This window comes from Eretmochelys imbricata, chromosome 5 (genome assembly GCF_965152235.1).
Source record: "Eretmochelys imbricata isolate rEreImb1 chromosome 5, rEreImb1.hap1, whole genome shotgun sequence".
NCBI lineage: Eukaryota > Metazoa > Chordata > Testudines > Cheloniidae > Eretmochelys > Eretmochelys imbricata.
In genome coordinates, this window is record NC_135576.1 from 128,083,995 (window position 1) to 128,110,664 (window position 26,670).

Consider the following 26,670-nt stretch of genomic DNA (forward strand, 5'->3'; position numbering starts at 1 on the left):
GCATGGTGGTAAATTGTGAAAAGAGATGCATCTTCCTTCAGATATTGTTCTGCGAGTGGTTGTAAACATGCCAGGTAAGCCATTCTCTGCCCCTGCCCCCCAGCAATCCTCAAGCTAGGGGCTGTGATTAATCTCTGCTGGTCCAGGGCTCAGCATCCATCCAGTTACGTAGAACCTTGCTGGAAGGCCTGGCATTGTTCCAGGACTCTGTCCCATGGGCTGGGTTCTCAACCATTCCGATCTCTGTTACCTTCCCCCTGTGTTGGGATCTCTCTCTCTCTCTCTCCTTTTTACTTCAGACTCGTTGGATATTTCTGTTGTACATGGGTGGATATGTCAGAGTTCCTTCTCACCAGCTCTTTCACTTTGCTTCCCTACAAGCCTCAGACGGCTAGTGAACTTTTCCACTAGAAAAGGGCCATATGTCCCAGTACAGACCCATCGGGGACACCACTGTTTATCTCTCTCCATTCTGAGAATTGACCATTTATTCCTACCCTTTGTTTCCTAATCTTTTAACCAGTTACCAATCCATGAGAGGCCCTTCCCTCTTATCCCACGGCTGCTTCCTTTGCTTAAGAGCCTTTGGTGAAGGACCTTGTCAAAGTCTTTCTGAACATCTAAGTACACTGGATTAATAAGACTTAAGCACACACTTAACTGTAATTATGGAACATCCCATTCAAGTCAATGAGACTATTCACAGTGCATGAAGTTAAGGATGTATATAAAATCCTATTTTTCAAGTAAAGAACATATTTGCTCCTATCAACAAAAAAAACAAAAAACAGCTTTTAATGAAAAATACAGGAAAGCTTCAATTTTGTTTCCATCAAACCTCAAGGCATTTGCTAATACAGGAGCGATTTTGGAGTAAAAAGGAGAGAGAGAGAGAGAGAGAGAGAGAAACAGAATGGCAGAGGACAAAGGCAGCAAGAACACCAAGATATATTTTTCTTAAATGTATTGAAGGGTATTTTTAACCTTATGCTCCTGCCTAGTTTTGCAAAAGGAGCAGGATTTCACTGGGGAGGTTTTATAGGATCAGCTACCCTGGGGAACTTGAGGCACTGGCTAACTCCTTTTCATCACCATTCACAAGAGAGACTACAGTTATATAGGTTAATGGCACAGAAACCAGAGCAGGAATTATTTCATTAGTTTTTATGCCCATGGGAAACCTCTCTTCACAAATCCTTACATACATAAGGGGATGAGTGCTACATTTTAGCTGAAGTTTTATTTCTGAATCTCTTAAACTATCACTTCAGTTAAATAGAGCTAATACATTAGGACCTAAAACCTAATATAATGTCCCCCACCTTACCCCACCACCATGACAAAAACACTAAGCAATCCACTTGTTCTTGGCTTACCTGCATTTCTCTGCATCCCTAGCTCTTTATTTTGGTACCTCTCTCAGCCTGTCCCTGTCCATCTGCATTTAACCGCACAGTAGGGTTCATGCAACTACCCACTGTTGTGGTAAATTCTGAACGCCTCACACAATCTACAATAAGCAAGCACTTCAGGCATGCATTAAATGAAGATGTGGTGGCCTTAAGTCAAAGTTCTCAATTTTTGTGGTTTTAAACGTTAAACAAAGTTATTTTTATACAGCAAGTGATGTGTTTAACATTAACTAATACCACACAAGTGTTATTTAGAATGGAACAAACAAGATGACTAACATCAGCATAAAGGGCATTTATAATGCTGAACATAAATACAAATGGATCACTCTCAGACCACGTTCCAACAGAAAGGAATTCTCTCACTCTAGTCAGGGGGAGAGGGGGAGAACTAGAAGCAAAACAAAAAGGAGATTATGATCTAGTGAGCGGTGCTGTAACTTGGTGGGATTATTTTCATAACTGCAGTGTTAACATAGAGTGATATAATTTACAAAGAAGAGAGAAGGGGGTAGCACTTCATTGAAAGCCATTTGCAGTCCATTACAATTCATCTAAAAATGTGTAGTAGTACCCAAAGGTGTTTCCCACACAGTCCCACCCTCAACAAACATACAATCTAAAAAGACAAGAGACAAAAGATGGGGCAAAGGGAGACAATATAAAAACAAAGTGATCAAGGAGATGGTAACATACATTATTTAGTAGCTTGTTGTTTCGGGGTTTCTATATATAGTTTTGTATAGAATACTTCCATCTACAGAACTGAGGTTATTCAGGAAGTACAGGTCAATTGATAAGTAGATAACTCAGTGATATCGTTTCCTGTAGGAGTTGTGAAAGAAGTGGGTTTGCAGGAGGGAGAGCAGTGTCTTTGCGAACCAGCTCAGGAAGGCCATGTCATGAGTAGAGGACAGCATGAAAGACCACAGTGTGATGAAGGAGGCAAAACTGAGACTGACACAAGGTCACAGCAGTGAGGGACAGAGTTATGTAAGGCTCAGCATAGTCATACAGGAAAAATTCAAGGTAAGGGGTGAGAAAGGAAGAAGCTGCCTTAAAATGGAATGACTCCAGAGATAATTTCAGAAGAGGATCTGGATTTTTGAGTGCCTGGATAGAGCCCTGCAAATCCATGGATGCCCGCTTTATATCCATGGATGCGAATATCCATGAGCCCTTTCTGCAGATCAGATGCGGATACAAATTTGACTTTGCGTGTGGAGATGGCTGGAGCAATAAATGAAAACAATATGGATGGCTGATCATTTTGAGATGGAATAACCAAAAAGAGCAAGAGAAGTAAAAGGATGAACATGGGGTAATGTTGTCCAAAAACTGACCAGTGGGAAAACAAGATAACAGTCTATGTCTAAGGATAAGAAATTAAGCACAAAAGTAGAAACCTCCATAGGCATATCTGCTACATACTACCAGGACTAGAGAAGAACATTAACAAAAAGGCCCTGAATCAACTGTTGAGAACTCTAAATAACAAGATACTCTACTCAGATGGCATTTGCTGCTGGGTAACTGATACAACCAACATGCAAAAAAGATTCCTATTTTCTGTAATAGTTGTCAATAGGGAATTGTCACTGAGCAGATGCGTTTCTTGTGGGGTTCCACAGGGATCTGTATTATACCCAATGCTATTCAACAGCTTCATCTATGATCTGGAAGTAAATATAAATCACTGCTTACAAAATTTGAAAACAAAAAAAAAAAATCACACAAAAATTGGCCAAGTAGTAAATAATGAGGAGGATAGGCAATCAAACAGAACAATTTGGATCAGTTGGTATCCTAAGCCCATTCAAACAAAACATGTTTTAATACAACCAGATGTCAGGTCAAACGTCTACGAACAAGGAATGCAGGTGATATCTACAGAATGGGGGACTGCCCTCTGCAAAGCAGCAACTCCTATGTCCCACTTTATTATACATACCCAATAGCTTCATATTTACGGTTCCTATCTTTACATACAATGCGTGGAATTTTGGGTCCAGCAGGTTTGAATGGCTTCCATCTTAGAGGTGTAAGCCTCTAAGACGGAAGCATTCCCTGTGTATGGTTTTAGTTGCTTAAATGGGTCTAGAAAATTCAAGCTGCCTGTGGGATGGAAACAGGTGGCTTCAAAAACAAGTCATGTCTCAGATTGTACTTTGGTTTTGCCCATTTGTAGCTTTTATTTTTAGTTGAAACATGCACCAGATATGTGCCAAAGCTTGCCAGCCACAGAGAGATTTTCTATGGCTCTGTAATTGTGAATGTTAAACCTTCCTTTCTGGAGCTATCTCAGCACATTTGCTTTTCTCACGACTAAGCTATGCCCCCACTTGGGAAATTTCAAGTGCTTGTCCCCAGGAGGAAATTAGCTAGGGATCTGAAGTCTGATTAGGCTGTTCAACAAGACATCTTTGCTTACTTCCTTTCTCCTAGCACCACCTCTGCACGTCTGAGGAAACAAACGCCCTGTTAGTCTAGCTCCCAGCTCTAAACTAAACCACACACCCTTCCTGAGTGGGTTCCAGTTACACACAGAAGTTGAGAAGTAGTCAGACTTCAACCAAAAGATGCATGGAATGTGCGTCTCTGGGTTGCTATAGAGATGCTGTGTAGACATCTCCAAATTCAAGTGTAGCAACAGAACACACACGACAGACATATCAGATCAGAACCACAAAAGGTTCTCAAGGAAAAGCCTTTTTACAGCTGTGTTACCTAGCTTTCTTTATGTTATAAATTTCTACTTTCAGTCCAAAGTTTACATCCTATTTTGGAAGGATCCCATGTTTTCAGACATCGTAAAGGCAGATCAAAAGACAAACAAGCACTATGGGAGTTGTGCTTCTATGAAGTTTTCTTAGAGTCATTTTGGGTGATCTGCTTAGAATACAAAGCCTGAATACATGAAATATAGATTAATTTCTACAGTATCATTGCACTTGCAGTAGCTGCTGTCCAAATAAAATGAATGCAGTATTTGTCCAAAAAAACACACAGATTTTAACCATGACACCTACGTTCATACACTGTAAGCTACCACTAAAAAGTTTAGTGAAATACTTGTGCACCCAAAAATACAACCATGAAATTACATTTGATTTTTAAGCCAATGTCTTTTTCCTCCTCTAAAGCTCATTTATCATATTCTTTAACCTAAAAAAAAAAAAAGTGTTTATTTTCAAATTTGGTTAAAATAAACCAAATTGAACTCAAGTTAGTATTACAGTGATTTGCAGCAATGGACGTATCTGAGATCCACACAAACCTATAGCTCCTCTACCTCTAAATGTTGATTATTTTCAAGCCAATAAAAGAGGTTTGGTGCTATTATGAAGACAAGGCACTGCAGAGGAAAATATTTGGGGTCGGAAGAAATCTTCAAAAACTCTTAACTATAAAATATAAACAGTAAATATTTAATTGGTTGTACTTTGCATTGCTGATAAGAAATACATATACTGCAATTCTGACCCCGTTCATTACATATGCAAGACTTTACATATTAAGAAAGGTTTCAGAGTAGCCGCCGTGTTAGTCTGTATTCGCAAAAAGAAAAGGAGTACTTGTGGCACCTTAGAGACTAACAAATTCATTTGAGCATAAGCTTTCGTGAGCTACAGATCACTTCATCGGATGCATTCAGTGGAAAATATTTATATACATAGAGAACATGAAACAATGGGTGTTACTATACACACTGTAACCAGAGTGATTACTTAAGGTAAGCTATTACCGAGGGGGGGGGGGGGAAGGGGGGCGGCCTTTTGCAGTGATAATCAAGGTGGGCCATTTCCAGCAGTTCACAAGAACGTCTGAGGAACAGTGGGGGGTGGGGGATAAACATGGGGAAATAGTTTTACTTTGTGTGATAGTACTCTTCTGGCTCTGTCAACCGCATTTGCTCCAACCCCTCAGACAGAGACAAACACCTACAAGATCTCTATCAAGCATTCTTACAACTACAGTACCCACCTGCTGAAGTGAAGAAACAGATTGACAGAGCTCGAAGAGTACCCAGAAGTCACCTACTACAGGACAGGCCCAACAAAGAAAATAACAGAACGCCACTAGCCATCACCTTCAGCCCCCAACTAAAACCTCTCCAACGCATCATCAAGGATCTACAACCTATCCTGAAGGACAACCCATCACTCTCACAGATCTTGGGAGACAGGCCAGTCCTTGCTTACAGACAGCCCCCCAACCTGAAGCAAATACTCACCAGCAACCACACACCACACAACAGAACCACTAACCCAGGAACCTATCCTTGCAACAAAGCCCGCTGCCAACTGTGTCCACATATCTATTCAGGGGACACCATCATAGGGCCTAATCACATCAGCCACACTATCAGAGGCTCGTTCACCTGCACATCTACCAATGTAATATATGCCATCATGTGCCAGCAATGCCCCTCTGCCATGTACATTGGTCAAACTGGACAGTCTCTACGTAAAAGAATAAATGGACACAGATCAGACGTCAAGAATTAGAACATTCAAAAATCAGTTGGAGAACACTTCAATCTCTCTGGTCACTCGATTACAGACCTAAAAGTGGCAATACTTCAACAAAAAAACTTCAGAAACAGACTCCAATGAGAGACTGCTGAATTGGAATTAATTTGCAAACTGGATACAATTAACTTAGGCTTGAATAGAGACTAGGAGTGGATGGGTCATCACACAAAGTAAAACTATTGCCCCATGTTTATCCCCCACCCCACACTGTTCCTCAGACGTTCTTGTGAACTGCTGAAGATGGCACACCTTGATTATCACGACAAAAGGTCGTTCCCCCCTCCCGCTCTCCTGCTGGTAATAGCTCACCTTAAGGGATCACTCTGGTTACAGTGTGTATAGTAACACCCATTGTTTCATGTTCTCTATGTATATAAATCTCCCCACTGTATTTTCCACTGAATGCATCCGATGAAGTGAGCTATAGCTCACGAAAGCTTATACTCAAATAAATTTGTTAGTCTCTAAGGTGCCACAAGTACTCCTTTTCATATTAAGAAAGATTCTTGATTTTTTTTTGAAGGGACTGTCAAGGTTCCTTCCCCACTCTGAACTCTAGGGTACAGATGTGGAGACCTGCATGAAAAACCCTTAAGCTTATTTTTACCAGCTTAAATTAAAACTTCCCCAAGGTACACTATTTTACCTTTTGCCCTTGGCCTTTATTGCTGCCACCACCAAGCGTCTAACAAATATATAACAGGGAAAGAGCCCGCTTGGAAACGTCTTTCCCCCCAAAATCCTCCCAAACCCTCTTTCCTGGGGAAGGCTTGATAAACATCCTCCCCAATTTGCATCGGTGAACACAGACCCAAACCCTTGGATCTTAAGAACAATGAAAAAGCAATCAGGTTCTTAAAAGAAAAATTTTAATTGAAGAAAAAGTAAAAGAATCACCTCTGTAAAATCAGGATGGTAAATATCTTACAGGGTAATCAGATTCAAAACACAGAGAATCCCTCTAGGCAAAACCTTAAGTTACAAAAAGACACAAAAGCAGGAATATACATTCCATTCAGCACAGCTTATTTTATCAGCCATTTAAACAAAACAGAATCTAATGCATACCTAGCTAGATTACTTACTAAGTTCTAAGACTCCATTCCTTTTCTGTTCCCGGCAAAAGCATCACACAAACAGCTTTGAAAGTATCTTGTCTCCTCATTGGTCATTTTGGTCAGGTGCCAGCAAGGTTATCCTAGCTTCTTAACCCTTTACAGGTGAAAGGGTTTTTCCTCTGGCCAGGAGGGATTTAAAGGTGTTTACCCTTCCCTTTATATTTATGACAGGGACAAAATGAAAAAACAGTAGACGTCTTAAATTATGTCTCCCTCCACACCTCTGATAAGTCAGTCAAAGGAGTTTGTCATAAACATTAATGACTGTTCAGGCTTTGTAGAGTGTGGACCAATAAGTCCTGTACGTAAGGGTCTGAATATTATTTGTCTGCTTGGACAAGATAAAAACAACCACAGAGACAACCTCCCTTAGCTGCAAAAGTTACAAATTCAGTGAGAAACCCAGTGGACAATGTATGTGTAGCATGTGATTTTCAAAGAGTTATACTTCTGTCAGATAATTAAATTTCAACCCCTAGCCCTTTAGACTATAAAGATGCTCCAAACACAAAAGGTAGAAGAACTGCATTTGGATTTATAAAAGGAAAAGTGTATTCTTTTTAAATACTCAAACACACCACCACTAATTTTGCTCAAACTTAAAAAAAAATAAATAAAAAGTACTTTTGAACAGAAACCAAGTATATAGAACTTCATCACAGAGGGTAAAAGTTTCAGAAAACTGTGAGCAGCTGAAAATGGGGAGTTAGAATAGAAACCACTACACAATCTTACGCACTGTAAACTCATTAAAGTTAGGAAACAGCTTCTGATTTTTAGGAATACACTAAATTCATCTAACCACAAATTCATCCAACGATGGCTTTTTATACATACACTCACTATCAGGCCGATTGTCCTGAAGTTTGCAATTTTATCCTTACTGGGTTTGTTTGGGTTGAGTTGATCAAAAGCGGAGTTGATCAAGTTCCTTCTCCGTACATTAACAAAAACAATGTATTAAGTAGAGGATTACTGAGCACGAGTCAGCTAAAAACATTCAAGAAATTTCACCAGTAATCACTGAACACTTTGACAATTTTTTGCATTATGTGACTAGCTAGAAAGCTGCAAGTATATTAATCAAATACCAGTAAAATGCATCTAATAATATATCTGAATTATTTTTCTTATGATTTGCTCAGTAATAAATTATTTGGAAAAAATCTAATCAAAAACTGATAAAGTTATTGTTAAATACAGTGGCGTTTGAACAACAAACTACTATTTTATTCTTTTAAACTGAAGGCATGTGGGACATGACAGCATACTTTTTCCCCCCTTGGCTAGCAGAGGCTAAGTCTTCAGACTGATGTGTGTCAAGTGCAACGTTGAAATTCTGCTGGACTTTCTTTTAAGCAAAAGATTAAATAATACACACCTCTTAAGGGCACAACCGATATGCCATTGGTCAATTAGGACCGGGAAACCATACAGGAAGATTTGGATGACCTTGTAAACTGGAGTAATAGTAATAGGGTGAAATTTAATAGTGAGAAGTGTAAGGTTATGCATTTAGGGATTAATAACAAGAATTTTAGTTATAAGCTGGGGACGCCTCAATTAGAAGTAATGGAGGAGGAGAAGGACCTTGGAGTATTGGTTGATCATAGGATGACTATGAGCCGCCAATGTGATATAGCTGTGAAAAAAGCTAATGCGGTCTTGGGATGCATCAGGCGAGGTATTTCCAGTAGAGATAAGGAGGTGTTAGTACCGTTATACAAGGCACTGGTGAGACCTCACCTGGAATACTGTGTGCAGTTCTGGTCTCCCATGTTTAAGAAGGATGAATTCAAACTGGAACAGGTACAGAGAAGGGCTACTAAGATGATCCGAGGAAAGGAAAACCTGTCTTATGAAAGGAGACTCAAGGAGCTTGGCTTGTTTAGTCTAGCTAAAAGAAGGTTGAGGGGAGATATGATTGCTCTCTATAAATATATCAGAGAGATAAATACCGGAGAGGGAGAGGAATTATTTAAGCTCAGTACCAACGTGGACACAAGAACAAATGGATATAAACTGGTCATTGGGAAGTTTAGACTTGAAATTAGACAAAGGTTTCTAACCATCAAAGGAGTGAAGTTTTGGAATAGCCTTCCAAGGGAAGCAGTGGGGGCAAAAGACCTATCTGGCTTTAAGATTAAACTGGATAAGTTTATGGAGGAGATGGTATGATGGGATAACATGATTTGGTAATTAATTGATCTTTAAATATTCATGGTAAATAGGCCCAAAGGCCTGTGATGAGATGTTAGATGGGGTGGGATCTGAGTTACTACAGAAAATTCTTTCCTGGATATCTGGCTGGTGAATCTTGCCCATATGCTCAGGGTTTAGCTGATCGCCATATTTGGGGTCGGGAAGGAATTTTCCTCCAGGGCAGATTGGAAGAGGCCCTGGAGGTTTTTCGCCTTCCTCTGTAGCATGGGGCACAGGTCACTTGCTGGAGGATTCTCTGCTCCTTGAAGTCTTTAAACCACGATTTGAGGACTTCAATAGCTCAGACATAGGTGAGAGGTTTATCGCAGGAGTGGGTGGGTGAGATTCTGTGGCCTGCGTTGTGCAGGAGGTCGAACTAGATGATCATAATGGTCCCGTCTGACCTTAGTATCGATGAATTACACAATGGTATTGATAAATACTACATTAAGTATACTGCCGCACATGTGTATCAAATCTTTGAGCAGTAGTTCACATTCAAGCCCCCACAACAGGTTATTTCTCTCTTTTTTTTTTTCCTATATTTTTCAGTGCAGAATGAAATCAACAATATGGACTAAAGCCTTCCTGTTCTTCTCACACATTGACACATCAAAGCGGTCTGAAACTCAGAAGTGCAAAACAGGCAGCTGAACATTTTCATAATTCCAAGAGAAAGACTGATTTAAAATGATTATCTAGCAAAACCTTCCAGTACAGGACAGTATAAATAAATCAAGTTCTAGAAAAGTTAAAGTTTTCTCCTTGGTTGTAAATATTAAGTAATAAACTTGCTTTCTTATAATTCTATTTTCCTGACAAAATACAACCTTTTATGGACTGCAGTGTTATTTCTAACTCAAAGTATGTTTTTTAAATAAAAGTTTGAATCATATGGAAGTGCACAACTTTAAGACAACAATTTCCATTCTCACAAGACTGTCCCTCACCAGGTAAAAGAACACAGAGGCTTCTGCTGAATTCTACTTGATCCTTCTTTCACCCCAGAGCGCCCAGTAAACCATACTAGCTGTCATAAATACTAAGGCTGCACAATTGTTATCCAAGGCCTGCTTTATTTTGTAAGAAACTACATTTTTGTTTATAGTTTCACAGCCCTCGATATCTCAAAAATGAAGCCCAGAGCCCCCCTGATTTGCCATCTCTCAAATGCAGAGATTCAGCTCACAAGGCTATGAGACTACAGGTCAGTTACTTCTCCCACACAAACACAATATAACAACCCAAAGCCACAATTCTAAGTTTTCTTTACCTTAATGCAGTGGGAAGGAGGGGTTGTCTAAAAGCCCTCTTAGCTATTGTAATATTGGTCTGTAAAATCAGCTACTAGCTTTGGGGAATGAGAGGAGAAAAAGATAGAAGATAAAACTGCAAGGCTGCCACAAACAGACAGAAGATATTTTTTGAAAGAGGATGGAACAGAGAAGAGCATCCCAAACTTTTTTTTTTTAAATGATGCAAGTCTTTGTCGTATATTGCACTAAAACAAGCTGGGTTTTATGTCCTTTTCTGCCATCTGTCTATGAAGAACTATCTTATCAATGTTGGTCATGGACAGCTTCCCAAGGAACCCAATAGGTGTTCCTCTCTAGTTTTAGGATTTTTTTAAGCCACACAAGTTCTAGGTACATTTATCTGAACATTAGGTGCAGCTGTAAGGTTCCTAGAAAGTTGCCCACACAGTGCCACATTTGGGAACCTTTTCTGTAGAGCCACACATCCATGCTTAGCAAAAGGCAAATGCTGAACAATACCCCCCAAATTACAAGATTGCTCAACTATACCAGATTTCGGAGTACATCATTCATTGTGGACAGGAAGTGACCTTTTTCCCATAGCAATAGGACACACTCATTGTTACTGAACATGGATATGAGCAAGGCTGAATCATGACAATGTTGCTATAGCATTTAACGGGGTAGAACTCACAATTTTTAAGGTCAGGATGATCATGTCATCTGACCACCTGCAGGGCACAGGCCAGAGAATTTCCCAGTGACCTTTCCTTCCCATCAAGCTTGTAACTTCTGGTTGAGCCTGGGCAGGCACTTTGGGAAAATCAATCCAGATGGGGCGCTCACACATTTTAAAGGCTAGACATCAGAACCTTACCAAGTTATAACTGACACAAGAAATCACCCAAAAAGCAAGGATTTCAAATAACTTGCAGAGACGCCCAGCCCCAAATCAGGTGTATAAAGAGGCATACTCTTGCAAGAGATGCTGTGAGACGTGAATCAACACAGAGAAAGAGTGTGAGAAATGGAACAGACCCCAATTTGAAGTGGACAGGCTGAAGTCCTGGGAAGGGTGTGAGGGAGCAGCCCTCTGCCCCCATAAGACACTCACAGATGAGGACTCCAGACAAGCGGGCGAAAAGGCAGGCTCAACCAACAATGTGAGACACACACATACGACCTGGCTGGGGAGAACTCTTACCCTGGTGCTGGTAGCCCTCCAGCCCTAGCGAAGGTCAGTCGCCTCAGGCAGGGGTATGGTGGTGCCCTGGGGAGGGGTTTCTTACCCTGGCACTGGCAGCTCACTAGACCTAGGTGGCATATGCAGGGGTAATCCCAGGCAGGGAAGGGGTACAGGAAGTGCTCTGGGCACAGGGGCTGCGAGCCCCGGGCAAGGTGTGTAGGGGTACCCCCTGGCAGGGGGTGTCCCGGGGAAGGGTCTCTTACCCTCACACTGGTAGTCTGCCAGCCCTGGGCACAATGTTCAGGGGTAGCCCCGGCAAGGGGTGTTCTGAGCAGTAGCACTGCCAGCCCTGGGCAGGGTGGCTAGGGGTATCCCAGATAGGGGGTGTCCTGCGGAACGTAAATAGGGGAACCCACCGGCAGGGGTGCCTAGGGGAAGGACGCACAGGGGGTAGGACCAGGGGAAGGTGGGTAGGGGGTGTCCCGGGCACGGTCCCTTACCCTCACACTGCTAGCCTGGAGCAGGGTGCATAGGGGTTAGCCCCGGCAGGGGGTGTCCCAGGGAAGGTAGATAGGGGAATCTGCAGGCTGGGGGTGTCCCAGGGCAGGGCACACGGGGGCTAGCCGGAGAAGGGGGGGAGCCCCGGGCAGTCCCTTACCCTCGTACTGGTAGCCCGCCAGCCCCGGGCAGGGTGTGTAGGGGTACCTGCCGGCAGGGGCTGTCCCAGGGAAGGCACAGGGGGATAGCCCCAGGCAGAGTATGTAGGCGTAGCGCCGGCAGGGAGTACCCCAGGGAAGGTGGACAGGGGGAATCTGCGGGCTGGGGGTGTCCCGGGGCAGGGCGCACGGGGGTAACCCAGGGGAAGGGGGAGCCCCAGGCGGTCCCTTACCCTCGCACTGGTAGCCCGCCAGCCCCCAGATGAAGTCGGTGCAGCAGTGGCAGAAGGTGGGCTTCGTCAGGGTCACCCTGCGGAAGCCGTGCCCGGGCGCGCCGAACGGAGCCGGCGGCGGCTGCGAGCGGCTCCTGCCACCCAGCTGGGGGCTGGAGGCCGGGCTGCCCCCGCGGCTGCCGAGCAGGGCGCGGGCTCCGACCGCCATGGCCCCGCAGCCCGGGCCGGCCGGGTCCGCTCCCTCCTCCCGCGGGGCAGCGGGGCGGTCCCTGCGCCGCCGGGCCCCGGCCCCCGAGGCAGCTACGCGCCGCGCTTCCGCCCGGCTGGGGAGTGAGGGGGCGGCGCTTCGCACGCAGCGCCCAGCCGCAGAGCCGCTCGCCTCCCCCGGGCCCGGGCCGATCCGCTCGCCTCCGCCCTGGGCCGGGCTGCCCCGCTCGCCTCCCTGCTCTGCGTCCCCAGTGGGCGCGGACAAGCCTGGGCGGACCAGCAGCCCTGCAGGGAGACAGCTGCTGCGGGAGCCCGTCTGTCTCTCTCCCCTCCTAGCCCGGGGGCTCTCCGGGCTTCGCCACCCGGGGACCCCCCGCCAGCCAGCCTTGGGCCATGTGGGCAACGTGGGGTCAGGCCCGGGGGGAGTTTGGTGCGCAAAGCAAAGGGGGCTGCCGCACCAAACTCCCCGCGGGCCTGACCCCACTTTGCCCACATGGCCCAAGGCTGGCTGGCGGGGGTCCCCGGGTGGCGAAGCCGGGAGAAGAGGTTTCCCTCATATTCGGGGTTCACAGTTTGGTTCAATGGCTCTCACCCCCCCCCCCCCAGTCCAGCGCCCCTGCTCCCAGGATTTTGTCTCTTAATCATCTTTTGCCCCCACTCCCCAGCCGTTCCCTGGGCAGCAAGCCAGGCCTGCCCCAGCACAGGGGCTGGCCGCGTGCCAGGGCCTTGCACTGAACTAACCCCAACAGCCGGGCAGCTGCAGGAAACCCGAGGGGTTCTGCTGGGTGGGCGCTGCAATCAGAAAGTGAGAAGTGGCAGTTGGGGTGGGCGGTGTTGTTCCTTTGATGCCCTTCAAAAGCTCTTGTGTTTGGCTGGAAGGAGGAGCGTGTGCCCGGTGTCACCACAAGCAAAGCTGTCTAGGGGGCATGGTTCATATGAAGATGCAAAGGGCACCGGTAGGTGTAGGCCAGGGCTTACGGAGCCTTTCCTCTCCGGAGAGGATGGCTGAGAAAAGACCAACAGTGTTTCCATGGGGGTGGTTCTAACTGCTAGAGCAGGTCGGACAACCAAACTGGGAAAAGATGCTGATGTGATTCCAAGGAGCGTAGAAAGGCCACACCTTCCTTCCTGAGCATCTCACGCTATTTGGAACAGGTAGAGAGAGACCAGGTGGGCGAGGTACTGTCGTGTAATGGGCCAACTTCGGGTGGTGAGAGAGACAAGCTTTCGAGCTTACTTCAGCTTTAGGAAGAAGAGCTCTGTGTGGCTCCAAGGCTTGTCTCTATCTCCAACAGAAGTAGGTCCAATAAAAGATATTCCCTCCCCCAACTTGTCTCTCTATCCTGGACCCACACAGCTACAACACTGCATGAAACAGCTAGAGGGGAGGCAACCACCTCCCGCTCAGAGATTGCTGCTCTAGGTTGATAACCAACCACCCTTTTGATTTCCTCATTGGCTCCATTCATTTCTTTTCCCCTCCTCCTCGGGGAAAAAAGGAGCTGGCTAAGTAGTGTCCTGCAAACAGGCTGTGCTGGTTTAAAAGGGAGTGTTGCTCACTGAAATAAATGTTAAGCCTTCTGCATTGTAATTCTTGGCAAGAGACACATTTTCAGAGGTTGCTAAAGAGCGCATCTATTTCCTTGGGGAGAGATTCTTGTCAGGTTTAAATTACTTAAATAAAGAGCGATTTGAAAATGAATATCGGGAAAATAAACTGTCTGATGTGAAGGAATGATTTCCCATGAGAAAACGGTGGAAGCCCCAGCACCCGGGCAGTCTAAAAATAAAATGGACAATGTACTAGAAATTGTGAGTAAGAATCCTCTGTTGGCTAGGGGCACAGAAGAAATCCTCCGCTATACCAGCTCTTTCCTTGTTCAATTTCTGTTACCTTCATAGAGGTTAGGAGGTTCTTCAACCCGGAGCTGGCTGAAGATGTAATAATCACAGAGCCAACCAAATACAGATCCCACCCACTACGAAATACATGATGCACCAAGGAAAGAAAAGGAACCGCCAGAACCTGGCTCGTTAAAAAGCCACCTAGTGGTGAAACTGTGGCATTAAGATTGATAAAGTCGGAAGAGTTGCAAGATTTATAGTTTGCTGAATCTGATGGCAGTGTAATCATTCCCTATCTGCCAACGTCCTTAACTGTAAAAGGAATCACTTGTAAATTGGCACATTTTCATATATTTGCATAAATTCAGACAAGCCACTAGCAGCATGTTCTGTCCAACTTTAAAGTTATACTGTAACCTTCTTAACTTGAAGATATAAGTGCATTGTTTGTAATTGCCAAAAGTGAGAATATGGCATATAATTATTTTTTCTGCTATTTGTAGAAAGTAATATACAAAGACCCCCCAAACAGGATCAAAAGCCTGCAGAGTGTTAAAAACTATACACATAGTGAGAGAAAATCCCTGACCTTTCACCTAATTTTAAAATAATTGTAAGTGATGTCTCTCTTGGGGAGAGGTAGGGGTTTACACTTTGGTGACATTTGAACCATACTGAATCAGATCAACAGTCCATCCGGTCCAGCATCCTGTATTTGACAGTGGCAAATACCAGCTGCTTTGAAAGAAGAAACCCTGAAGCGGACAATTATAGAATAACCTGGTCCCAGGAAAAGTTTGTGCCTAACTTCAAATAGTTACTTTGGGATATGCCCTACAGCATGAGATTTAATGTCCTTCCAAAATGTTATCAATTATAACTTTGGACATTTGTATTATCCATATAAACATTGAATCCATTTTTTAATCCTACTAAGCTCTTGGCCTTAACACAGTGATTCCCAAATTTTAACAACCTGTGAACCCCTTTCAATAAAATGTGAAGTCTCGCAAACCCCCTCCAAAAAATTAATATTTCCAGGGATTTTCTCCTTTACCTGAGTATAAATTATAAAGGCAGTGATCCTGGAAATATAAAATTTGTTTTTATGACATGCTTATTGCACACTATTTATTATTATTTATCATTACAGTATTTTTATTATATTATGAAAACAGCAACACTCTTCCAAGATCTCACTTTCGTAGCTTGTATCACTTTGAATAAGCCTGTTATAAGACAAGGCTCCTATGTTTCATCAAGGAGTATCAGATGTGAAACAGCATGGAGATATTTAAGAAGCCAACTCAAAGAGTTCCTCCCACACAAGCATTCAGGTCTTGAGCAGTCTGGGCAAACAACTCACATTACAACAAAGCTTAAACTTGTTCTTCATAATAATTTTAAAAACAATACTAGCTGCCTATTGAATTTTAAAAACAGCAACAAATATCCACCTCCCTTTCCATTTCTTATAAGGAGTCTTGAAGTTTAAATCTCCTCAGTGTGATAGATATGCTTGCTTTGATCTGCTTAGCTCTTGGAAGTCCAGGGGCTTCCTGCTGGCCCCGTGCTGTCCGGGATCCCTAGGGACAGCTCTCTCCGCCATTAGGGAATTTTTTCCTGAGAACCCCCTGTAACATTTTGTGAACCCCAGTTTGGGAACCACAGCCTTAACACTACCTTGCACCAATGAGTTCAAGTCTAATTGTGCATTGTATGGAAAGGTATTTTCTTTTCGGTTTTGAATTGGCGATCTTTCAGTTTCATTGAAAGTCACCTCATTCTGGTGTGATCAGAAATGGAGAATAGACACTTCTTCTCCATACCATTTTTTAATTTGTACACTTTGATCATATTCCCTCATATTTGTCTCCTTCTTCTGCTAAACTGGCCCAATTTTTAAAATCTCTCTTCAAATGCAAGTGTTTCCAGGTCCCTCTTCATTTTCATCATCTGCCACTGAAACTTCCTGTGTCTCATCCATCCTTATTGAGAAGAATGATCAGAACTGAACACAGTATCATTGTAGATGGGGCTATACCCGTGATTTATATAATAGCATAATTTTTCCCACATTATTTTCTCAGTCCTTAGGCATCCTCACTTTCTCTGTTTCTGGACCTCAACTGCACATTGACTAGAGATAGTCACTGAGCTGTCCATTAGGATACCCAGCTCTTTTCTTTGAGTTTATAGTTAATTTAGGATCTAGTCAGATATTTGAGCAGTTCAGATGATTGCTTTCAATAAGCATTAATTACTTGGTAGTTGTTAACAGGCACTTGTATATGGCATCATGTGGCTCATTAACTTAGGTGACTAAAGTTACTCAGTCTTCTTGGGTCTTTACTAATCTCATTTGTTCCACCTGCAAGTTGCCACCTCACTTCTCACCCCTTTTCCAAATCATTAATATATTAACCATCAGTACAGCACTCTGGGGCTCCTACTGAACTGGTACAAAGAGTTTACAGTCTATATCCAGTATTGGGCCTGTTCTCTTTGATCCTAAGAAACCTTGGGTTGAAAAGGAACAACTGCTTTTTGGTAGTACTTAATTGACCCCCACCCCCAGAACATCTAAAGAAAAGGCAGAAGCATAAAGCCATTTTGAGCAGCTCCTACAACATGGTTTAGAAAAGCTGCTTCTGGTACATAGAAAGGGATGGGACCTAAAACAATGCAGTCTGATTTTTTCCCCCTTAAAAAAATGCTTGTTCTCAGACCAGAGGGAACCCGATGAACAATCCCAAGGTAACTCTCAGAAAGTTGTTTTCCAACCATTCATATCTGAATGGCATTAATACAAGAAAACATTTAAAACAATGGGCCAGATGCACAACTGATTTAGAGCAGCGTAGCTCCATTAACTGCACCAACTTTAACTTTACCCCAGCTGAGGACCTGGCCCACAATATAGGGTCTCTGGCTTTACATATTCTAAATTAGGAGAGAAGACGTAAATTAAAGACTCCTTCTCAGCAGTGTTATTGGATTTTATTTTATTTATGAAACACCCACCAATTAGTCCCAGCTTTACTATGCAGTTTGCTTGCCCTGACTCTGCCAGCAGCCCTTTACCCAGAAGTCACCACTTCAAACCCAAGGCAGTTTGTTAGTGTCTGAGAGCTGACAGTTGATGGCAGGTCCATAGCTTGCAACAGTTTTAGATCAGATTGGACCTATCAATATCCATTTAATTAGAGTTCATCCTGCTCTTTGTGGTGAATTCACACTTGTCCCTCCTTGGGATGTTCATGCTCAGGCACAAGGTCTAAATCCCTCCATTCCCAACATTAAACAGGCCATTAACCTCTCCTCTACGGCCAAGGCCTTCTTCATACTGCAGCTTCCGGGGCCTTGTCCCAGCTTGGTCTCCAAAGCCTTCTGGGGGAGTTTTCTGCCTCAGCTGCCCATCATGAGTGTGATGCAAGCACCTCTCCCCTCCCCTTCCCTCCCCTCCCAGCATCTGTCCAGCTGCATGGAACCTCACAAATCCTCGGTTCTCCTGTTAAGCCACATATTCCCCATGGGACAGAAACACTGCTGCTGAAGCCACTTTGAAAAACTCTTCCATGCATTCAAAAGCAGGTCACACCCTACTGCTTTACAGGGTCATCAAGAGACGACCTTGCCTCACTTATTAGCAGGGGGGAAGGAAGCTAAAAATACATCCTGTTTTCTAAGTCTGTATGTTTATCAAGTTTATTTTAATTAAACCTTCATGCTGCAGTTAAAGCACATTATGCATCAATGCAGGGTAAGCACAGAGTTCCCTTAGTTCAGGGGTTCTCAAACTGGGGGTTGGGACCCCTCAGGGGGTCACAAGGTTATTACATGGGGGGTCACGAGCTATCAGCCTCCACCCCAAACCCCGCTTTACCTCCAGCATTTATAATTGTGTTAAATATATTTTAAAAAGTGTTTTTAATTTATATGGGGGAACGTTCACTCAGAGGCTTGCTATGTGAACAGGGTCACCAGTATAAAAGTTTGAGAACCATTGCCTTAGTTTTTTAAGTCTGATGTTCCACTCGGATTTATAAGCAGTTCAGACACAGGTGCTGCATATATTGTAGAGGTCTGCCAGAATCCCAAACATTTCTCCTCTTATCTCTGGGAAACCAACTTAACCCAACAGGATGGCAGTTTCCTTGTGCAATTTGCTAGTGACCTTCTGCAGGATAGTCAGTCATCACTGGCAGCAACTATCAGAGACAGCAGCAGTTGAAGTGTGACTTAATTTCAGCTGTATTTCAAGGGCAAAATCTAAGACCTTTGAGAAAAGCTCTGTTAAAGGACTATCACCAGCTGTCAGTGTTACACATCTGATAGTAAACTAGAAGGATCTGACACCAGTTGCAAATTCAGAGCTGGCCAGGTTTACATGTGCAGGTTGGATTCATACCCAAAAAGTATTCTAGAACAGAGTGGGGGTGGGTAACTATGCCTATCTTCTTTAACAAAGGGAAGTTTTCCTTTACAAGAGGGACATATCATTATTAGCATTAAAATAACGGCATTTAAGCCTTTTCTTCCCCCTTCCCCCAAAGAGTCCTCCTCACTCTTAATTTGAGCCAAAGCCTGAATGAACTCTAACTTGCCTACTGTGACTAAGCCTCTAAGAGAACAGGCAGCTGTAAAGCTGCAGGAAGAAATGCAAGGAAATGATCGAACAAGTATCAGTACAGATGGAAGTGTAGCCAGATACAGACTGTTAGTCTTGAATGATGACCTAATCACAACATGTAAGGTGGCTGTCTTTGGACCAGACATACCTTATTATAGATACAATGCTGCACTGAGGGCAGTGTGAAGCCACAACCTCCTTATGGGAACTCAGATCACTTTCTAGAGCTCCACAGGACAGAGGTCCCACTCACTGAGCAGGGTACTGTTTGCTCATCTTGCCTCTCCCCGCCCATGTTTGAGTTGCCAATAGGTCAGGGGATACTTGCAGCTAAGAAGAAATAGCATAACAAGAAAGGAAAGCTATCTAAGTCCTTCCCACTGTGCACCCTTGGCAATAAGAGGCAGTGCTATGCACCAATTGACCTTCTAGTAGCGTGAATGGTTTTGCTTGCTGTTTCACATAGGGATCAACCATGCTGCTGAGCTGGGTTTGCTCTAGAAACATACTGAGACAGTTCCTGACTGCCAATTAACTAGCAAAACTGAATTTAAGATGATGGGTTGGGTCACGCCATTTGAGGAGGACATGCTCCAGAAATTCCAGTCTCTGGGGGGAAAAATTGCTTCAATGGCCAGTTTTTCCACTTAACTCTGCTCTAGGACTGACTTCAGATGACTGAGTAGCAGCAATAGTCAAAGCATATTATTATCATCCTAAAAACATCAGGTCTGTGTGTGACAGTCTGTATTCCTACGTTCACCCTTTTTACAAAACTATCATGGATTTTGTACAAAGTATGCCTTGTGAGGTATCATTTGAAAATTCATAATGTGCTGATAATCATTTTCCTGGTAAAATGTGTGGCAACAGTGTGTAGCATAATGTAAAGTTAAGAGTCTACTTTATGATGTTGCTTAGACATATTCTAAATCTAAGGAAACAGCCACAATCCAGTTCCTCAGAGACAAAAGACAAACTGATGCCTCACCCAGGTGGCAATGAAATCATATGGACCATTACCTGGTCAAGCAGCCCTTCTTTCACAGGAAAAAGGGTGTAATTGAGAAATTTACATTTTGTTAACAAACAGCTGGAGGTTCCTGTCTCCACAGGCTGGTTGTCTCCTGAACCTCAGCTGGAGATGATTTTCAAAGAAAAAGAGAGCTATAAGAAAAGAGAACAAAGACCGCAAAATACTTCTCCTTTCATTTCTACTCACAGCATCAACATCACCTGAAGGACAAGAAAATTAACATTGAACTGGGGGAGAGGTCCTGGGTGAAGGGCTTCCAGCAAGTACGACTGCTAGAGAGAAACCTTTTCTTTGTTTGGTATTAGTTTGTGTTTTACCTTTTATTTCTGGATGACCTGGGGAAAGTCACACCATGACAATTCAGTTCAGATCTGAAAACCATGGTGTCTGTTTCCCTATGGGAGTTGGGACTAATTTTCTCCTTACATTGGACAAACATAAGAAACGCCATACACTTAACTGCATGTTTTTCACTGACTGGACAGAAAGAGTATGCTGCCCACTCCCTTTTGACTCGTGCATGCCCTGACATACAGCTCAGAGATGCCCTAAAGACAAAGGCACCCTGCCCCTTGCTTGACTGCCACTATAGTCTTTCCACTCTACTAGAATGCTTTGGGTCCCTACAGGGAGGATTCTTTGGAACCCCTGAGACTAGGCCATTGAATTGACTCCTGAAAACTCCAGCATAGACTGCAGTTACTGGGGAGTAAGTACAGGGGTTCCCCCTGCCCATGTTTTAATCATGGAATCTAGACATGGCAAAGGCCAGTGGTCTGTTCCTAGGGTGTATTCTTCAGTGTCTAGTCTAGTCAAATTGTATATTGAGTTATAATTTAAGTGATGGGGCTTCCACCAGCTCCCTTGACTGACAATTTAATAGGTGTCTTCTCCTTTCTTCCACCTCAGATCCCCCAGAAAAGAAGGAATTTTGTGTTGATCGAGGAACTAACACTGAATAGGCTTCCATGAAGTCAGTATCATTGACATCTGAGGGAAGCAATGTCAGTGACTACAAAACCTCTCAGTGATAGATTGGCCGGGGACAGGGAGATATTATTTTGTTTAAACTCACAATAAAAAGTGTTATACTGAGATAAGAACAGGCATGTGTCTAAAAAAGTCAATTTTTCTATGCCTTGGCAAGATCACTGGAGCAGGGCAAAGCTGTAAGAGAGCCGGTCAGACAATTTACTTAGATCATTTGAGAGTTACATTTACAAGTATGAACAATTAGCCTTCAAGAGTCTGGTGAAATTGCAGTTTCTGCTGTACTTCCCCTTTTCCAGTCTTGGCTTCGGAGACTTGAATTTAATAAGTCAGGAATATGCTGGTTTGACTTCTTGTGCTTCGTATTTGCTTCCATCTTGCTGAGTTCTTGATCTATGCAGCTGGTATTCAAAACCCGCCCCCCGCAACACACACACACTTACTTTTCCAGATGGAATTGATAGTCTAGCAACTAGGAAGGATTTGAATAATTGGGGCCTGATAAATCAGGATTCCAATGTATTATTGCCATTTTACAGATAGGTAAAGTGACTTGCCCACTCGAGTGTAGCAGAATCAGGATCGGAAGTCAGATCTTTCAACTTCCTCAAGCCATCCTTGTACTCACACTACTATGACCATGGAATCCAGTCATGTCACTCTTTCATAGAAAGGCTGACTTGTAAACACGTTTAACAACTAACTGGCAGCAGATAAATCAGTGTAGCACCTGTGTGTTTGTTCGCCACTTACTAGCAAAGGAGAAGGTTTTGTCCTGTGCAACAGACAGCGAGGAGGCCTTTCAAACTACTCTGCATTGTACAGTTGCTATAGCAGCTATAAACAGCTACCCCAGAACTTCTCCTTCCTTTTGGTTCTACTTAAGCCACCATTGAAGTGGGGCAGGGATCAAATGTAAGCAAAATAAAACTCTTTTAAAGTGCCATGACAGTGTCATTCAGTAATACATTTCCTGGTACTGATCTCCTGGCAAAGGCTGGCTTTTCATTCATTTTTAGTCATCTTAGGGAATTCTCTCTAGCTGGGATCTACCATACTAATTTGCAAGTTGGGATTGTTTGTGAAGTTTGAAGAGAACTGTTTGGGTTCTGGGGGGGAAAAATTTTAAACAAAAAATGTGCTTCCGCCTGGTAACAAAACCAGGTTAAATTTTAGACATCATACTCTGACACATTCCTATTGTTACATCACCTTCCATAAGCATCTAGTGTTTAGGTCTGATTCTCTGCTGCTTTACACCTTCAGCCGTCACACATATGTATGATAGGTGTAAAAGGCTGCCAAACTCAGAATCTTCCCAGTACATCTTTAAACTACTTGGCACAGGTGTGACTACACAAAGTGTAAGGCAATGCATAATCAGGCTCTTTATCTCTGAATATCCAAAGCCATTCTAAATGCCAAACACCTGCTCTCCCAGCAACCAAACCTTCCCAGATTTTCTGCACCATCTCTCCAGCCTCCTGCCTCAGGGACGTGCCACAGCCCAAGTTGACAAACCCTCTCAGATCCCCTATTTAGAAGCATCACCCACTCCTGCCTCAGAAGCCAAACCTCTAACCTCCAGTGAGGCAGGCTAAATTCCCCTCCCATCTCCTTTTCAATTTTGTCACCTGCCCCCTTTGTCACGCCCCACTTCCAGCTGTCAATCTTTCATATTCCCTCAACTCAGTTGCTAAGTGCTCATTCTAGCCTCCAAACTTAACCAACTGACTCCTACCTCTCCGAGGTGGGATGTGCTCTCCTGGTACAGTTGTTAAATTTAACACAAGTCTTAACTATTTCCTGATTTTTTTTTGCTTGTTTTCTCACCATTTGTATTAAGTAACATGTTTCAACATTATAGACTCAGACTTTAAGGTCAGAAGGGACAATCATTTAGTTTGACCTCCTGCACACTGCAGAACCTCACCCACCCACTCATATAATAGACCCCTAACCTCTCACTGAGTTACTGAAGTCCTCAAATCATGATTTAAAGACTTCAAGTTACAGAGAAGCCACCATTTACACTCATTTAAACCTGCAAGTGACCCATGTCCCATGCTGCAGAGGAAGGCAAAAGACCCCCAGTGTCTGCCAGTCTGACCTGGGGGGAAATTCACTCCTGACCCCTAATATGATCAGTTAGACCTTGAGCATGTGGGCAAGACCCACCAGCCAGACACCTGGGAAAGAATTCTCTGAAGTAACTCAGAGCCCTCCCCATCTAGTGTCCCATCACTGGCTCTTGGAGATATTTGCTACTAGTAGCTGCAGATTACAGAGAGCTTAACTCCACCTCTCTTTGTAATACAAATCATTACAAGACATCTACTCCCCACCCCCCAAGACCTTCAGCCTTGCCATCATCTCAATATAATGAAACCTTTTTCTTGACACCACTGAGCATTGGACTGATAGCCTGCTGGACGAAGAGGTATTCAGCTCTGCAAAGGAAGGGAGTGGGCAGGGCTGAGGTTTGCAGTCACCAGGGAATGTTGGGTGGGTTCAGGGACCTGCAAACCTTCTGCACTGCCCCACTACAGCCCAGCTGAAGACTTGGATGTGGTAAGGGGGCAAACATATTTATGCTGAGTTCAGCATAGCACTAGGTTCAATTCAATTCAGCTAGCACTAGGTTCTTTGGCCACCAGCTGAGAAGCACAGCGGTGGCTGATAAACATGGTATCAGCCGATGAAGTGAGCTGTAGCTCACGAAAGCTCATGCTCAAATAAATTGGTTAGTCTCTAAGGTGCCACAAGTACTCCTTTTCTTTTTGCGAATACAGACTAACACGGTTGTTACTCTGAAACATGGTATTGACTCTCAAGTAGAACTGGGGAAATCATTGATTTTTCGGTTTGTGGCAGTTCTGAAAAGTTGAAAAAGAAACTGGGTGGGGGTTGAACCAGATTTGACTTTTTTGGTGGAGCAAAGAAGTCTGTTTTGTGTCTGTGCTCTAACAGAGATTTGACCCTTAATCTCAGGTGACTATTCTAGCCCCTGGGCTACAGCTAAGGAGGCTGAGAGTGAGAGGGCAGTGGCAACACCATATTAACATTCATTTTGAGCATTGCCAGCTTTCAGTCCTTAGAAGATCATGGTTTAGGGTAATGCATTGTAAACTATTCATTTGTTTGTGCACCGCCAACATTGTTTGTTTTATTGACTCTAAGGTCACCTGACTTGGGTGGTTATTGGTAACAAAACCTTGCATTCTGGGTTATTACATCAGAAAAGTTATGACAATCTTGGCAACACATTTCTTACACTGCAGCTGAGTTTGAAGCTGGAGAGGGGAAAAAAACAATTGTTACAGATCTGTAATCTAAGATGCCCATAACGCTACCCCAATTAACTGAGACTGTTCTTTCTTATGATTCCAACTACATACCAGGGTAAGAGTTTAATATTTATCCCTCTAACACTGATAGCTAGTGCTGTGCAGCTTCATTAATTAATACAATCTTGTTATGTTATTAATAAATCTAACTCGATATCCTCTTACTAGTTTGTCTGTAGAGGGAATAATAATATTTTCCAAAGCACAAGCTCTCAGTACTACATTAGAAGAAGATGAGAATTCAAATATAGTTTCTCAGTGGCATAGCTGGTTTTTCTTGGTAATTTTGAAGATCTATGAAGTTTTTACTAGGAGTAGGAGAAGTCATTAACTCCAGTATTGTGAAATGATGTTTGTGCAATATTGGGTCAAGTTTTCCCTTTGGACAATTGGACAATTCCCTTTGCTTCCAGGGCAGTTGTGTGTTTATTGAAGCCAAGGGCTGAATTTGATCCCTTTTAATATTTGTTCTCTGCTTACAGATATCTTGTTCAAAAGTATTTAAGGTCCTGACGCAATGTGGAAAGATTCCCTTTGATTTCGCTAGGATTTGGATCAGGCCCATAGATACTGAACATACTAATATGCATGGTCTCTGTGTAATTCAGAGGTGTTTGTACATTGAGATAGCAACTGCTTGCCATTCTGCTGTTAAGATCTTCTTGCATGATGATGTTGGGTTTGGAGCCCACCTCCGAGGATACTGCTTGTGAGTTACCTAGAATGGAATTGACATGAACAAGCACTCGAAGAAGAAAAACGGTTACCTAGCTTTTGTAACTGTGTTCTTGGAGATGTGCTGCTCATGTCCACCCCCTCCCCTTCCTGCCCCTCACTCAGAGGTGCCAGCAAGAAGGAACTGAGAGGGTGTAGGGAGCAATGCCTGATATACCGATGCTCAAGGGGGAGCAGCAGCCGACCCTATGGATACCACTAAGGCAAAAGTCTCCAACTGTGCATGTGGGTGAGCACACACCTAGAATGAATCAACCTGATCAAGCACTCAAAGTAGAATATGGAGATGCAGTCCCATAACGGAAAAGTTTCCACATCTGGTTATGGTCACAAAGCAATTTGAGTTCCTGGAGGACAAATACTTGAGTTGCCAGAAGAAATACTAATTGTGAAATCTTTCCTTGGGCAACTGGACTAGACTTAAGAATACCTGACAGAATGCCCAAAGATCGTGCCCCCCAGGATGTGGCCTAAGGAGCTGTCTCTGAAAATAGGTGAAGCAGTCCAGGAACCCTAGATGAGTAAAGATCCAGTCAGCATGCCCAGACATTACTTAGAACGGGTGGGCCATTCACAAGTCACCTGTGGCCTCCCTATCACCAGCTGGCCAGAGATAATAGACCGATGGAAAAGCAAGGAACAGGAGAGAAGTCAAAAATAGTATTGCCAGGACTACCACTGAAGTGTTGCGGAGTGTAGGGAGCATGAGTGGCACAAGCAAATCGGCAGATAGGGACAAGCTTCCTTGTAAGATAATGAAAAATCCTAAAAGTGGGGTGCCGGGGAGGGGGGGAAGGGGCAAATTCTGCTGACTCATTTAGGGAGGCCAGTGGAAGGAGCGATGAAATACTGGTAGAATGGTGGCTAGGCCAGGTTGCACCAAGCTGCATGTAAATGAGCTGAGAGGAGAACAGAACCAGTGCACTTACATCTGTAAAAATCTGGCATGCCCTACCTTTTCAGTGTTTGATTCTGTAACTGCTAACATTTTTAATGCAGTTTTTTGTTGGCTTTTTTTGGACTTTTTGAAAAAGGCAACATTCTGCTGAGTATAGGGATGGTCTAGATCGGGGTGGGCAATAATTTTCACAGCGGGGCCACTCCATGAATTTTGGTAAGTCGTCACGAGCCCCCCATGTCTACTAAATTAATGGAGGGGGTGCGGGGTCTGAGAGGGAGTTTGCAGTAGCCTGGAGCTCCCTCTTGCACCCAGAGTGTTGGGGTGCAGGAGAGGGTGAGGGGTGTGGGCTCTGGGAGGGAGTCTCTGTGTGCCCTTGGG

At 43.6% G+C, this 26,670-nt stretch overlaps 1 protein-coding gene across 1 annotated transcript in view; it reads right to left on the bottom strand.

The window, feature by feature from the left end:
* Positions 1-12,806, bottom strand: part of DGKQ (diacylglycerol kinase theta) — a 169,913-nt gene extending 157,107 nt beyond the window's left edge. Inside the window, 1 exon segment of the mRNA XM_077818055.1 lies at positions 12,599-12,806. Coding sequence (XP_077674181.1) covers positions 12,599-12,806 — 208 coding nt within the window.
* Positions 12,807-26,670: the final 13,864 nt, after the last annotated feature.